The 16,906-nt window shown below is 43.1% G+C and overlaps 2 protein-coding genes across 2 annotated transcripts; one reads left to right on the forward strand and one right to left on the reverse strand.

The window, feature by feature from the left end:
* Positions 1-10,337: 10,337 nt before the first annotated feature.
* On the forward strand, positions 10,338-11,411 carry LOC147980192 (uncharacterized). The gene is made up of 3 exons (XM_087515509.1): positions 10,338-10,445; positions 10,829-11,094; positions 11,210-11,411. Exons 1-3 carry the CDS (start codon positions 10,338-10,340, stop codon positions 11,409-11,411), a joined length of 576 nt encoding a protein of 191 aa, XP_087371635.1.
* A 3,256-nt stretch (positions 11,412-14,667) lies between these two features.
* Positions 14,668-16,137, reverse strand: LOC147980193 (uncharacterized). The gene is made up of 3 exons (XM_087515510.1): positions 16,123-16,137; positions 15,529-15,604; positions 14,668-15,074 (listed from the first exon to the last, which is right to left on the reverse strand). The coding sequence occupies exons 1-3, from the start codon at positions 16,135-16,137 to the stop codon at positions 14,668-14,670; spliced, it is 498 nt and encodes a 165-aa protein (XP_087371636.1).
* Between the last annotated feature and the right edge of the window lie 769 nt (positions 16,138-16,906).

The following is a 16,906-nucleotide window of genomic DNA, read 5'->3' on the forward strand; positions in this document are numbered from 1 at the left end:
GGCCACGCGCCCCCTCCCCCCTAGTCCGAATAGGACAAGGAAGGGGGGCGCCCCCCTTTCCTCTTTCCCCCTTCCCCTTTCCTTCTCCAACAAGGCAAGAGGGGGGAGTCCTACTCCCGGTGGGAGTAGGACTCCTCCAGGCGCACCCCTAGGGGCCGGCCGCACCTCCCCCTCCCTCCTTTATATACGGGGGCAGGGGGCACCCCATGTCAGACAAGTTGATCTTCGTGATCATTCCTTAGCCGTGTGCGGTGCCCCCTTCCACCATATTCCACCTCGGTCATATCGTAGCGGTGCTTAGGCGAAGCCCTGCGTCGGTAGAATATCATCACCGTCATCACGCCGTCGTGCTGACCAAACTCTCCCTCAACGCTCGGCTGGATCGGAGCTCGAGGGACGTCACCGAGTTGAACGTGTGCAGAACTCGGAGGTACCGTACGTTCAGTACTTGGATCGGTCGGATCGGGAAGACGTACGACTACTTCCTCTACGTTGTGTCAACGCTTCCGTTTCCAGTCTACGAGGGTATGTAGACAACACTCTCCCCTCTCGTTGTTATGCATCACCATGATCTTGCGTGTGCGTAGGAATTTTTTTGAAATTACTACATTCCCCAACACTGGGAACTTCACGTCACACTATGAGCAACCCCTATATGTTGCGTGTGTGTAACTATACAAATCTGCATAGAGCAATTGTTCTAGCAAAATCAAACACAACTGTCCCCCTAGCAATTCACACAACTGTTCTAGCAAGATCTGAAGCAACTGTCCTAAGATAAAATTCAAGCCACAATCCTAGAAAATCCAAGCAACTGTATTACCAAAACACAATGCAACACTATTCTAAGCAATTGTCCTAGCAAATCCAAGAAATTACATTACCAAAAACACCATGAAAAACTGTCCAGGAAAAACCAAGCAACTACCCTAACCAAGCCAATACTCTATTACGCCATGATGCAACTCTTCTAACAAATCCAAGCGACTGCTTTATCCTCATAATTTCCAATCTATTGGCCCTGAAAAATTGCCCCATGGATTCAAACAAAAAATGGCATGCATCTGGACAAGGCCCTGGTTTTTTGGTAATAGGCAACTTCATAATAATGGTAGAAAACTAGGAGAAATATTTTATCTCCTTTTACTAAATATGGATAGGCGATAATAGGACAGTGTATGCATAATATATGTTGTATACAATTTTGTGATGCAAGTTGCTTCCTTTAGTGCTGAAAGTTGCCTCCATGCTATTTCAAAGTTGCCTACATACAATGAAAATTTGTCTCACATGGTTTTTATGTTATTTATGATATACTCCCTCCATTCCAAATTACTCGTCGCAGAAATGGATGTATCTAGAACTAAAATACATCTAGATACATCCATACCTGTGACAAGTAATTCGGAAAGGAGGGAGTAGTTGCTAGGTAACTTCACTAGTACACATGATGCAAGAAAACTGCTTCTGTTAAGCTCTAAAATTGCCTCAACTAGAACCAAAATTACTCTTAAAAAAATTCACCGACACATATCTATATGTGACCTAGTTTTGAAGATTTGACGCGAGAAACATAATAGTGAAAACAGATCTTCATTGTGATGGTCGGCTTAAATGTTATAGCTTTCTGAAAAAACGAGACGGAATAAAGTGGGCTGACATCACCACATGAATGTGGCTAATCCTTAGGGACCATCCATCACTTGACAACGTCAGGTACATCGTGAGGAGGAAAGATGTCGTTTTCTTAGCATTTTGTCAGGTAGCTGATGCGCAAGGATCGGATGGCTCGCGTACATGCGCTCGTCTCCGCCGAATAGCGGCAGGTGTATTATCTAGAATTTAGACAAAACAATCTATACTTAATAACAAAGGGGCTATTACTTCTGGCGATACGTCACGAAAGTTTTCCTGAAAATTGCAAAATATTACCCACCAATGCTACCTATAAGTCATAAAAAAACATTTCAAATAGGTGAATCCCAGGCCTGGGTCGGCCCATGCAGTAGTGACATCCTATACTGTGCTCTGCACGCTGGGGGGAGACGCAGCGTGCCTGCTTGGGCTGACCCATGTACGAGTGGCATGTTTTTCAATTTTTTTAATTTTCAATTTTTATTTCTTTTTCTGTTTTTTCTACTATAAATAGTTTAAGACTTCAAAAAAGTTTCAAAAATTAAAAAAACGAGATTTTTAACAAAATATTTAATAAATCATAAAATGTTTGAGAATTCAAAAAATGTTCATGATTTTCTAAAAATGTTTGAAATTTTAAAACAAATGTTCGGGAAATCAAAACAATTTCATGATTTTTTTAAAGTTCATGTATTAGAAAATGTTAATGAAATTGAACAAAATTTTGCCAATTCAAAAAAGTTCATGAATGGAAAAAAATTCAAAAAAGTTCACCGATTCAAAAAATGATTTTGCATTTTAAAAATGTTTGTTAAATAAAAAATTCGTGAATTTCAAAAGTTGTTTCACCAACTTCCAAAAATTGTTCGTCGATTCTAAAAATGTTTGCCGATTCAAGAAAATTGTTTAATAAAATGTTCACAATTTTTAAAAAAATGTTTGCAAATAGTATAAGATATTCATGAATTCAAAAAATGTTATTTATTTCAAAAAATGTTCGAAAATTTGTAAAATGGCCATAAATTTGAAAAATGTTCACGATTTCAAATGTGTGCACGAGTTTAAAAAAATATTCATGATTTCATGAAATTAAGAGTGATAGTGTACCCCGATAATGCAACAAAATATAGTCATGGCTATTGAAGATTATGATTATTTTTTCTCTCATTGCGAGGCATGGGCTCTTTTGTTAGAAAAACTAAACGGAAATACTAACGTTGACACGTGTGGCACTTCTCCAACTCGCCCACACGTGTTGATCGTCCTTGATTCATTTGTGCACGAATCTTGACACGGGATGGCATATTTCGTGTGCCACGTAGGACAAAACCTGTGTGTGGTGTGTAGTTGGTTCGCCCGCATGCCGTTTCTCCCTCGGACGATGGCGGTTTGCGAGTCGGGGCATGCGGTGGAACTATCGTCGTGCCCGCACGCCACGCACGACTTCGGTTGGCGCCTCCCTCGACTCGCCATCCCCCTTCGTTGTGGTTCATTACTCCCACACGTATTCACTTCTCCCCAACCCACCATCCACATCGGTTCCAGTCGATTGGAGGACAGGACGAGTGGAGGAGGAGGAGGCGGCGGCGGAAGAGTCAACGGCATTCGCGGTCGTTGCTGGGGTTCACCGGGCCGGAGTGTCATCGCCGGAGCAGCCGCAGTGAGAAGGTAAGGCTCCCTTCGTGGTGACATTCCTCCCTGCGAATTCTGCCCCCTCCCTCTATGGTCACTTTCCCCTCGAGTTTTCTCGAGATTCCGGCGGATTCGCGGCGCTCCGGTGTCCCCGTCGGCGGTGGAGTCGCGTGTTTGCCATTTAGGGCGGCATTGCATGGTTTCGTCTTCGTCGCGGTGGCGGTCATGCGAGTGAGGCTCGCCCGGTCGGCAACCACATCTGTACTTGCCTGTGCTTGCGCGAGTATTTTTTTAGCTGTTAGTTCTGATTTGCCTCGAACGATATGGGCATCAGTCCGTGTTTTTAGGGCATTTTTGGTTGTTGAACTCAGGGTATGATAGTTGTGAATGAACCATAGATCTAGTTAGGTGCATTTCAAAATGTAGGATAATGACAATTATGGCAATTTCAACAACTATCATCACTAATGGCAACTAATTTTCTGAATCAACTATGTCAGTTGTCATGTTATTTGTAGGATAATGTTAGTTTGTGAGATCCAAGTCAGGGAGTAATTTTTGTGTATGATTTCTATACCTAGGTAGTTGCATATTTAAGTGTGTGCTAATGGCAGTCACGGCAATTTTCATTACATTTGTTTGCCTACAAATATCCTCTAAGTGGCAACTAATTTTGTGAATCACCTTTGCAATTGCCATGTCATATCCAGAGTAATGGCAGTTTGACTATACAATACACTCAACTACGTTTCTCATGCTGATTGTTGATATCTAAGCATATTTAATTGCACTACATGGCAACTCATTTTTTTATGAGGCTAGGGTGTGAGTTGTCACATTATATGTTGTACAATGGAAGTTGTCCGCCCTATTTTGAAGTGCCTTAGTTGCCACACCTTTTGTTTGTTAACATGGCAACTTGAGACTAGTAGATGTGACCTGTACTTTTTCGGAAGCCAATGTGTTAGTTGCCACATTTTATGTTGGACAATCCTAGTCGGGTCTTCCTCTGTTCTGCCTCATTTGCCACTTTCATTGTAGCCAACATGGTAAGTTGATTCTGGTAGATGGCAACTGCTTCCTTAAGCAGCACACACATGTGCAGTTGCCATGTTTCTGTAATTGCTTTTCCATTTGATTATTTTTCAGCCTTTTATGCATGTTTAGCACATGGCAATTACAGACTTTTTCAGATGCTTAAACTTTGGGGTAACCATGGCAGTTTTCATTTTTGTTCATCCATGATATATAGTGAATCATTACTTCATGCATTTCTTTCCGTATCCACCGGTCATGTTTTCATTTCTCCCTAACGTGTTTTTGTTCTTATCGTAGCACAATGGCTCGCGGTGACCATCAAGATGATGATGATGACTTCATGGAGTTACCGCCACAGAATCGTGCGACCGGTCGGACTAAAGATGGCGATGAGGTCACTCTCCCCCCTATGTTTTAATTTGACACTGAGTCTTTGTTCTTTTGTTAGAACTAAATTCTCACTACATTGAACATGGCAACAAATGATCCTTTTTGTGTTATGCAGAAAAAGAAACGTCAGCGCAACAGGGCTTCGTAAGAACTCCTGATTATATTGATTGAGGGATTTACTGATGAGCAGAAGGGAGCTACCGGTGAGATGGGGATGCAGGCTCTGATCGATGTTCGGTGCAAGAACCTAGTAAATCATGTATGCGACTAGCTCGTTAAGATATATGAGCCTGCATCTAGGGAGTTCGTGATTCCGGGACGTGGAAGACTGCCTTTGGATGAGGAATTTGTGTTCTGCACTTTGGGTGTGCCCCGTGGAGAAATCAAAGTACCGTATGAGGTGGACAATGAGATTGAGGAAGCTTTGTTTGCCCATTTGTTTCCTGTGATGGCATCCATGCCTAATACGACTGTGCTGGCAACTTCGCTGGAGGGCATGAGAACGCATGGCGAGGTATTTAAGATGAATCTGCTCATGTACTTGATATTAGCTGTCTTTGCGCCTACCACATCTCTTCGCCCAAGCAACTAGTGCTTCCCTATCCTGGTGAATGCTCTCTCTCTACTTCTTTTCCCCTACAATCATTTGATTCTGATGTCACCTAGAAGCTAGTCACTACCAGTTTTTTGATGTTTTTATTTGAATGCTGATGCGGCATATTTTTGTCCTGAAAATGTGTTGTGCAGGCGAAGCAGAAAGATGTTAAGAACATGAATTGGTGTAAATTCATCGCAGACTTCCTGCATGATGCATTCTCAAACAAGATGTACCAGAAGGGCTGTCACTTGCACCTAATGGTATTTTTTCCCTACTCTTTTGCAAATGGTCTTATCACGGTTCATTCTTTCCCTAAATCAACATTGCACATTTCATAAGTGTGAACCAAATTGTTTTGCATTTTTGGTATCTCTGTTTGGCCATAGTCTGACAACCCAAAGTTTTAGACTGATCTTTTAACTGAATTTTGTATTTTCCCTTTTTTTATGGGAACCGTAGGAGATCGTGCATGGCAACCCTTTGTTTCATTTTTTGTGACTCTTTTACATGTCAAAGTGATTTCTGTTTGATCCATGGCATCTATAGTTGTTGCCTAGAAGGCAATAGCACTTTTCTACAACACAAAAAGTGTTCATTTCATAAATTTATTCTCTTTATACAATCTGGATGGCAACTACCATGTTGAACATGTGTCAACTACCAGCATAATAGGATGGCAACTACTATGTTGAACATGTGGCAACTACCAGCATAATAGGATGGCAACTACCAACATAGCATGATGGCAACTAACATAGATAGATGGCAAATCTTTCTTCCCTTCTTTTCAACTTGTGACTCAAGGAAACTGCATAAGCTTCTTTCAACATAGCATGATGGCAACTTACATAGCTTGCTTTTTATTGTGTATACCAGCTCATGTACGTCGATCGTCTTGATTTGTCAACTGTCAACTTTACTGAGATAGGAGGCCCGCTACCTCCACATAAGTTTTCTATCTCTGTGTGGACGTATGATGCTGTCAAGGTTGTGCTTGCCGTAGAGTGGATATGTGATACAAAATATGGAAAACTGAAGGTTAGTTCTGCCTTTTTTCTTGCACGACATTCTTGAATTTTGATGTTGCATAAAATATGAAAAAATCCCCATACGGCAAACATTTATGGCTAACAAGCGATAAATACCTTGGAAACCATGGTTGTCTGCACATGGCACCCATGTTTGATCCCATACGGCAACTCCGCCATTCCGTGTCGAAACTCCTTTTTTCCTTTTTTGCAATCTATGAATTGTAGTCACTTCTCCTTATTTCTTTTGACATCTTAGTTGTTTTTCGCTGTTTTTCAGCTGATGGCCAAGCATGCTATAGACTACAGTGTGTTTGGTGGGCCACAAAACTTTGGCAAGTGGATAGATGTGCATCCAGCTCCATCTTGTCCTGCCGAGGTAATCAAGGATGTTTATTTGTTTTCTGAATTTATAATTTCTTGCATTCAATATCTCTTTACGGTTGTTCTGGCTTATTTTTCTTACGCACGTGACTCTAATATGTTTTCATTATTGTTGCTTTTTGTTTTCTGCTCAGGCGAGGGCACCTGTTGAGCACCTAGTCAGGCAGTTTGCTTCCGGCATGACCAACTTGCTCGGGAAGTTGGTCGAGGGTTGGACGGCACTTAATGGTTCTGACAGCGATGAGGCTGCGAGGCCGTTCACATCATTTGTTGGAGAACGGACGCATCGACCAACTGGTTGCCGTGGCCGGTATGACTACAACAGCTCTTAGGAACTACCTGACACGCAAGATGAGCTAGGTGGAGATGCTAGTCCCGAGAAGTACGATGACGATGAAATGGGGAATGTGCAATATGAAACCAACGATGATGAACATGTTGAATTTCCTGTAGGTGGTAAGAACGATACGGCTGCACCAAAAGTTCCTCCACTGGAGGAAGGCATTGATCGAATGGTTGCGGGAGACACGGGGGTGTCACTCTCAAAGAGGGGTAGGGATCCAGAGGATGCTGGGCAAGGCTCTGATGGAAAGAGGTGTAGGGCCGATCATGTAGCTTCTAGGAGGAGGTTCGACGTCTATTTAGCATTTCGTTTGTCCTTCCTTTTTAACAGCCCGAACCTGTTTTCATTTTTGCTAAGTGCGCCATGATTTTTGTGTCTCACATTTGGTATCTTTTTGCCATTTTTTCTACGTGCAGTGAGGCGACAGCTGGTGGACGATCAGTTAAGAAGAAACAAGCACCCACGCCAACCCGTGTTTCTGCCTAATTGAACAAGGGGGCTCCCACTGCTGATGCTACCACTTCCACTAGGTCGTCTCTCGCACATCGACGTCCAACACCGGTGATCCTGTCGTGCTGGAAGACGTGAGAAAGACAATGAAGAGGTGGGTTCTCCCTATTTTTTATTTGTCCTAATGCTATTTTTGGTTGATGCATTCTAAATCATATACAACCTTTTACTTGATCTATTCCTGTGGCAACTACTATCTGCTTCTCATGGCAGCTGTCTAACTTGCCACATGGCTACTGCTATCTGTCCCACATGGCAACTGCTGTTTTTTATTATCTAAATTTGCTGCATGGCAACTCCTGCTTCTTTCTGCATGGCAACTGCTAACTAGAACACATGGAAAATATTTTCCACTCATATGGCAACTGGTAGATTTCCACTAACTTCAACCTCTTTGCATTTCATGTGTGTTCATCCATAACTTGTTTTCAAATGGCAGCCCTAGCATATCACATTTTCATTTTATGATGACTACCATGGCAATTATTTTTCTCACCTTCTTGCACTCTTCATGTGTCTTCTTTTGCAGGGTGAAGAAGACTACTACACGCTCAACCAAACGCACTACCAAAGACCCACTTGAACGCATCCACTCCAAGTTGTCGACAAGTGGCAACTCGGATATTCATGAGCCGCCAGTCGACAAAACTGCTGCAGCACCGTCCACTATTCCCACTAGCTCTGATGCAAGCGGCCGACCATCTCCGCCGGTTGCAGATGTGCAGACTACAACAACAGGCATTCGTACATCTAGGAGTGACGAGTTAGTATCTGCCAGGACTGTTCAGATATTGCCCACTCTGGTGGCAATGAGGGATGCTGTTGTGACCCATGCCACCCAATCAACAAGTGTTGAAGTGGACGCTTCCGAGATCAACCTAAACAAGGAAGATTCCCGCTCATCTTATATGGATTCCAAGCGTGTGGCTGGTGGCACTTCTGTGTCCAAAAAAGAAGGGGTTGCGGATACATTTCAGAATGAGAGGCCATCCATAGGTGAGACTCATCGCACAACAGCTCCAGCTGCTTGTGGTCCAGAGGCTACTAAGGTGACCGTTGCGCGAGCTGGTCTGCCACCTAGGCGGCGTAGCCCCCGCAAGCATCCTGCACAAATATCCAATGCACCAGATGTAGCTATGAGCAGTAGAGGTGACTCTGGTTATGTGCCTGTTTCCACAATGTTCTCACCTTCTGCCAAAAGCAATGTTATGGAGAAAACGGAAGTCCGAAATACAACTGATGCAAGTGGCAAGTCGTGCATGACTGAAGGAGGTGAACGTTCGAAGCAGACTATGTCTTTCATCGCCGTGGCGAACACCAGCTTAAATCTGCGCACTTCTAAGATCCCAGTCAACATTGGTGTCCCCTACAGCCCAAACAAACAGATAGGCAAGAAAGTTGCGATTGAGACCACTGACAGCACGCCCCACCCTACTAATAAGCCTGATGATCCTGTAGAAGACGAGGTAGAAATGTTTGTTGATCTGTCACCTCTAGATTTTTCCAAGCAACTTGCTCGCGATCCGGCTGGTAGGCAGGAGAGGCACCCAATGGCTTTCACCCCACCGAGCTTTATCCCTGGCATCAATCGCACTCAAGATGAACCAGTGGTGCAAGATGTCGTGCCAGTTGCCTTTGCTTTCCCAGCAGGCATGGCCCTAATGATGGCGCAACCAATGGTTGATGGCAGGAAGGTTGTGAAGTTTGCAGAGCCGATAGTGTAAGGTACATTTTTCTATGTTTATCATTTTGTTTCTACATTTTTGTCTCACTTTTGTCACAAACTTTTTGGTTTCTTACTGGTGATGGAAAATCTCATGAGATGCACATGGCAACTACAGTTGTTGCCACATGGCAACTACAATTGTTGCCACATGGCAACTACATTTGCAATGTACATGGCAACTCGAGTTGTTGCCACATGGAAACTCCAGTTCAACGTGCACGACAACTGCAATTGTCACCACATGGCAACTCCAGTGCAATGCACATGGCATTTGAAGTTGTTGCCACATGGCAACAATAGTACACTTCCCATTTGTGATACATTTTTGTCTACCAAGTGAAATTTGACATAGACACTTTCTTATTAGCACCTACAGTTCACAGTCTGAACTTTTTTCACAATAACTTGTTGTTTCCAAGCTTCCTAACCCACTGTTTTATTCTTCCAGCCACCCCTGAGGAGATTTCGCCGTCACTCGATGAAGCTTACCGTAGGATTGAGGAGAAAGCATTGAAGAGGAGGTCCTCACGGGGTCTGGGGCATTCAAGTTCTAACGTGCCTGCTGAGTCAGTATCCGTGGATACCGTTAGAAGTGCCACCCTTGGATCTTTGAGGCAGACTAGGGTAGTTCATGCACCCCTAGTGGATGACTTTGAGCCCGATGTTAAGGCCACAAAGGAGCAGAACCAGCTATTGATATTATCAAGTGTTTTGGAAATGCGAGGTCGAACAACAAGCACATGAAGGAGCTGAAAGCATAATGTCCACACCACACAACCCCTCACTTTGCTTTTCTCTGATATCTTCCTTTGCTCTTCCAGCCATGCGTTGTTTACGTTTATTTTTATTTTTTAGTAGACATGATTCTTTCATGTTATATCATTTTCATCCAGCTCATGTTTGGATAGAACCAAAATCATACAATGTGATGCGACATACGTCGACCTGGGTGATCTTGCCGAGTCTGTGAGGCGCAAAATGTCGAAGAATGTAGTTGTGTGTGGGATTGACTTCATCAACAGGCGTACGGACATTTGTCCCGACAAGACGATCATGCAGTACAGCGTGACCTGCAAAATATGGTATGGTGACTTCCACCATAAAATTCTGAGGAAGCAGTTTGCCGCGCATGGTGAATTCAAGCTCACACTGAAGAAATATGTGAGTGTTTCTTCTCGGTGTACATTTTTTTGCATGGTATGTTTTTGTCAGTAGTTGCACCTAATATGTGGTTTACATACTGTTTTTGTGACAGACGTTTCATGTGGCAATAGCTGCCATGTAAAATAAGTTTGACCGTTTAATGCAACTTATGTGGCAACTTCACTTAAAATATTGGGCAACTTTGTTTATACATGGATGGCAACTTCTTTTAATTACACATGATAAATAAACATTTTCGATGTGTTCACTTTAACCACTTGATGCTTGGTTATTCATATATCTCTTACTGCATCTGGCAATAATTTTACATATCATTTTTCCAACTACATCAATCTATTTTGATGTGAACTCTATTTTTTTTTCCTCTTTTTTACTTGCAGTTCATGTTCCCCATGTTCCAGGAGCTTGCACCACACAACCCAGATGACAAGTGTGGTCACCACTACGCGATTTGCCTTGGCCTGAAGAACCAACGATTCGAGGTGCTTGATTCAATCCGTTCAGGAGAAGACGCAGACCTTACTACACATGCTGAATTCTTCATCAACAACCTGAAAGAGACATGGAACCATCACTACAAAAACTCAAAGATCCATATCAGTCATTTTCCAATCGAGTATGTCAACACTGTGAAGCAAGGAAACGGGTAATTACTATCTTTTTCATGTGTCCTCCACATCAATTTTAAACCTTTTCACCTCTTCATCGAAGTTTATCATTTTTTCTGTTGGCATGAGTTCACCTGTTTCTTTTCGTTATAGGCATGACTGCGGCTTTCACACGTTGGAATACTTTGCAAACTGGGAAGGTCGACGGGTCCCTGTGGTCACAGCTGCAATGGTCGTCGAGCTCCATAAAATATACACATGGAACTTGTTGATGAATGAAGATTTCAACACGCGGGCTAACGCACGACAGTTCATAGAGGGAGCTGTCAAAACCGTCAACAAGAAGTACAAGTGATTACGTGGTGCTCCATACCGCATGCCTACCTTAAATTTTGTGGCTGAGGAATGTAAGGTATCACCTTGTTCTTTTAAAACTATGCTTGTGTGCTATGTTATGACTGCATCCCCGTGGTCTAGTATATAGTGGTGGCGTGTGAGTGCCATTGGATATTTGTAATATATGTGCGGACCTGAACCTGCTTAGGTGTGACAACAACTACGTTTATGTTCACTACTATTATGTCTTTGTGATTGTGAGTACCAGTTGGGTGTTTGAATGCGTCTATGATGCCTGAAACATGGCAAATGTAGGTGATTAGGCACGGATAGTGAAAGTATTCGTTTTGTTTTGTTTTGGGGTTTTTTGCATTGATAACTGTATCAGTTAGCATGGTAGTTCATAGCAACTGTTCTCTCTTGTGTTTTTGCACGTGGTCGTTTCAACTAGTTCGTTCAGAGTATGTATACAATACAATATGCGTGAAACAAAAATGCATGGACTAAAAACGAAAATCTACGCGATGGCAGATTCAGTAGCAATTACATGGCAAATTCGATGGAAGTTGCATGGCAGATTTAGTAGCACCTACATGGCATTTTTTTTAGTCATGCATACATGGCGGTTTCTTTAAATTCTGTTGTCCACCAATAGTCATTCTCGCATTTTTAAAAATCTTGACCATCTACTTTACAAAATTGTCACCAACACCTAAGGTATAATCCTCCACAGCTGCTTACGGATTGCCCGTTCCTTTGTTTGTTTTCTTGTGCTTTGCTTGAATTTCCAACCCCGATTTGTATCTCACCTCTTTTGGATGCCCTTTTGTGATGGAACAGGGCGGGTTCCTGAACTGGGTTTGCGTGCTTGCTGTTCCGGACCCTACCTCTGAGTTTTCAAAGGACGGACCCGTGGACGAAGGCACACTTGAGGTGCGGGGGAACGTGTGTAAGGCTTCTTCAGCCTTCCTCTTTTTGATCTCATCAAGCTCTCTTTTCAGGGCCTTCCTGTGTTTTTCTGCCACCATCACTGTCTCATCACTCTTGCATGCTTCATCTATTAGCTCAACATAGTTCTTGGTTAAGACAACGTACCTCACGACGTCCATGGTTGCCTCTGGTCTATCAGCATGCACAACCAAAACTGCATTTGATGTTTGTGGCTCCAACGCATCGTCAGCGTCCCAAGTCCATCGTCGTCGTGTGAAATGGTGGGGCAATCGCGTGACCGCGTGCATGTCCATTATTTTGAGTATGTGACAACACACAATCCAGTCATGTTCGAATTTGCGGCATTGGCAGTAGTATTCGCCTTCGTTTATCGAGGCCTTGACAAAGTAGTTTCTTCCCATGTCCGGGTCTTCAGGTTCTGAATAAGACATGCCCATTAGAGAACACACCTTGAACGTATGTTCGTCAAATTGGTAAGCTGTGTACATGCTGGCACGCTTTATTTATTCCTGGAATCTACATGTTTTTGTGCTTGTCAAACTCTTATATGATGTTTTTAACTTCTTATGTTGAGGTAGGTCACAACATAGCAAATGTATTAAAATCAATGATGGCATGGAAAGCCTTTTTCCCACATTTTTTGGATTGTTTGTTTCCACGGGGCAACTGCATTATCTTTAACATGGCAACTGCGTAACATCTAACATGGAAAATGCAGTTTATTTAACATGGCAAATGCAGTTTTGTCTCACATGGCAACGACATATCATTTCACATGGCAACTACAATTCATTACACATGGCAACTACAGTTCAATACACATGTCGACTAGACTTCTACAGTTCAATACACATGGCAACTATAATTCATTTCAAATGGGAACTACAGTTTATGCTTACAATGTAATCAGTGACTATTTTTCAATAGATGAGCATGTCAAAAAGTTGGCAACTACATTGCATTCTACATGGCAACTACTATCTTCATGGTGGTGCAAATAAGACGGTTAGATAATCCACTTACTTGTTAAAAATCTTGTTGGTGTATATCTTTCTCATCTGCCTCTCATCGGTAAATATGTTAGCAATTTAGGCTACTTGAGCACGGTGTTTGCTTCTTGCTGTAGCTCAGATCCTAGTATTTTCTGTTGCAAAGTTGTGTATTGCTTAGCAAACTTCAGCAATGAGCTGCCAGGGCTCATGTACCGCTTCAAAACAACATTGAACCCCTCGATGTGCTGAGTAGTCTGCAGAAATGGAAAAAAGCACTGCATGAAGTAGGCCGGCACCCAATACATCCGCTTCTCCCATAGGCTAGTAAGTGTCTCATTGTCTTGGACTTGGTATGTTTCAATCATAGTCGTTCAGCTCCGTTAAAACTCCTCCACCGTCAAGCTGTGGTCCACGCACAACTAGAATGCCTTGTGTAGCTCTAGACGGTCAGCAAAGAATGGTCCTAGCATCTCCTCGGCCTTCTTAATAATATACCACCTGCAGTGCATGTGCACTACCAACGAAAAGACCTCCTCTATGCCTGCACGCATGCTAAAATCCTAGTTTGTTATTATGTTCATCGGGGCAAGTCCACCCATGCACTCCAAGAAGGTTTTGAACAGCCAAGTGTAACCATCCGTATCTTCATTCTGAACGAATCTGCAACCGAACTGCAATGACTGATTGTGATTATTTATTCCTATGAATGGAGCGCAGGGCATCTTGTACATGTTAGTGATATATGTTGCGTCGAACAAAATGCAATCACGAAAATGTTTGTAGGCTCTTCTTGCAGCACCATCCACCCAATACATGTTTCTGACATGGTCCTCATCGTCCAATCTTATCCTGTAGAAGAAATCAGTATCTGCTTTTGCTTTCTCTACTAAGTAGGCTATTGTGTCTTCTATGTCAGCCAACCTGCTCTCTCTATGGTACTTTGCCTTTAGGTTTGTGACGTCTACTGATATGTAGGGCATGCTACTCACACTATCATCTCCGCTATGGATCAGGGATAGTATTTGGACCATTCTTGATGGACCGACGTTACAATCATGTAGCAACTTTATGAATTTCTTCTCGAGGGGGCTGAATCCTCTACAGGCGCTCAGAAATTTTACCAGGTCAAACTTCTCTATGAGTTCGTGGTTGTGTTCTTCGAAATATTCGGCGACCACCCACCATGCTCCATTTGTGTTTAGCTTACACCGGACAGGGCATTCTGTCTTGAGAACGATGCCTCTCTTTCGTTCCGGCACGACAGGAATAACACCTTTACCCTTCTTGTTCCTGCGTGCCTTGTAGAACCTTATCTCACCTCTACTGTACTCGTTAGTTTTTTATTTTCCTATGGTATTCGGTGTTCACCGCAAACCCATGGAACATTGCATATCTTTGGTAGTATTCCTTGGCATCTTGAAACGAAGCAAATCTCTGCCCAACATATGGTGGTTGAGGTATCATGATTTCCGATTGCCCATCTTCTTCCTCCCCTTGCACTTCGTCATCAGTTTCATCATTCACTTCAGTATTGGCGACTGTTTCATCTGCTTGAGTGTTGCTTGTGCTGGTGTGCACAGGTGTGCTTATCATCATTGTTGCAACGATTGCCAGTTCCGACACTGATTCTGCATTGTTTGTGGCAGCATTGTTGACTTGCTCGTGGAATGATCCTTCCGTGTGCTCCGAGGTTCCCGCAGTAAATGTCCCCGTGCCGCTGTTGATTGTAGTTGAAGCACCTGCAAAAAAACAGGTGCATGTGTAAGCAGTATTGCTTGAATGCCAGGTTTATCGTAACGGAATATAGCAACTACATCTAATTTGGCATGATATCATTCATACAGCAATCCATGGCATCTGCATCTGGCCATACATGGAAACTGCAGTTTTTCAGCCATGGCAGCTATAGTCCAACAAACATGGCAGCTACTATTGCCAAGACATGGCAACTAGCATCTTTAACATCAAAACTTGCATTCTAGGAATGAGCCCACTAGGCAAATGGAGTTAATCACGAATGGCATACACATGCAGCCAGTAATTGACAAATCCTGAAGACCATAGACGACTATTGCACGTATCCACTTGGTAGCATTTTGTTGTTTGCTGCCACCACCGTGACGAATCCACTTTCCCCCATGCTTTTCCACAAAAGCAAAATGCACTATTGTTTTGTTGGTTCACATTTTTTACCTTGTTGTGTCGCACGTGCTAATCTAAGCTGGTCTGCCACTTCAAGTTGTTGTGCTCTATCTGCAATAGCGATGGCCTGCAACGGTGAAGCTTGCCACGATACCTTTGATGTTGTTGTTCCACCATAACAACATGCGATCATGAGAAGTTGGTCGATGCATGGCAACCGTAGTTTCTACAACATGGCACATGTAGTGGTTCAACCATGGCAAGCAGATTTGTTCACACTTGGCATCCATAGTTGTTTAGACATGGCAACCACAGCTGATTAGACATGGCAACGACAGTTGTCCATACATGGCAACTGTAGTTGTCTAGACACGGCAACTGGAGTTGACCAGACATGGCAACTGTGTTTTGTATTGACACCGCGTAAACACCAATGTCACCTATGTTCCTTTTCCTGATTCCCTGTCCACAGAATCACTTAATATGACTCACATGTGTACGACGTTGATGGTAGGTACCTGGTTGCCACCTGTTGCCACATGCTACATGATGGTCCTGCGTTTTTTCAAAAAACTCATATGTCCTTGCCATACTTGCAAGTTTTCTTCCTTGGCCACATCAATATGCTATTTTTATATGTGTTACCTTGATTTGCCACATTGGCTACTTGAAGTTGTTCTCCCGTACATATATCAGCGTTAGCGCCCTGCGTTGGAACTTGCCATGGTATCCCTGTGTGTGTGGTTGTGTCATAAGAACCCATGAATAAGGACATTGTAGCACATAAGTAGAATGACATTTTTCCTCCCCACAAACATGTCAACTGTTCCATTTTTATCATGCATCGTACCGATGTTCGTGTACTGCTCTAGTAGTGCCAGCAACGGCCCTGCGGAAATGAGTTGATTGTACTCTGCTGCATCCCAAGGGGGCGCTTGCGGCCTTTGAGAAAACCAAGGATCAGTGTCGTTTTCATGATTCATTTTTTTCGCTTTTCTCACACTGTGTTTTTAGTCACTGCATTAACAAGAACGCATGAATATTCGGAATGCATTCTTGTTGTATGCACATAAAAGAAAACACAGCAATCACTACAAAAAAAGACACATCCGTGACATTTTGGGCCGAACAAAAAAAAATTCTGTCATACATATGACACTTCTATGACGATAATTGTGACAAAACCCGGTATCATCATAGATGTGGTGGGCTACTACTTCCATGACAAAAAACCATGACAGAAAATGGGCTTTTCATCCTGGGTGGGCCGGAGACGCAGCTGCATGACATTCTTTGGGCCGTCCATGACGGAAAAAACCATGGTAGAAGCGAGGGGGAGGAAAATTTTGGGGAGTTCCCGGTTACGGTGGGAGGTCGGGGCAGAGCGATGCGTGCTTCTCTCGTACACGTACGCGTGTGTGTGCGAGGC

Source organism: Triticum urartu, chromosome 3A (assembly GCF_056163025.1).
Source record: "Triticum urartu cultivar PI428250 chromosome 3A, HENAU_Tu73, whole genome shotgun sequence".
Taxonomy (NCBI): Eukaryota; Viridiplantae; Streptophyta; class Magnoliopsida; order Poales; family Poaceae; genus Triticum; species Triticum urartu.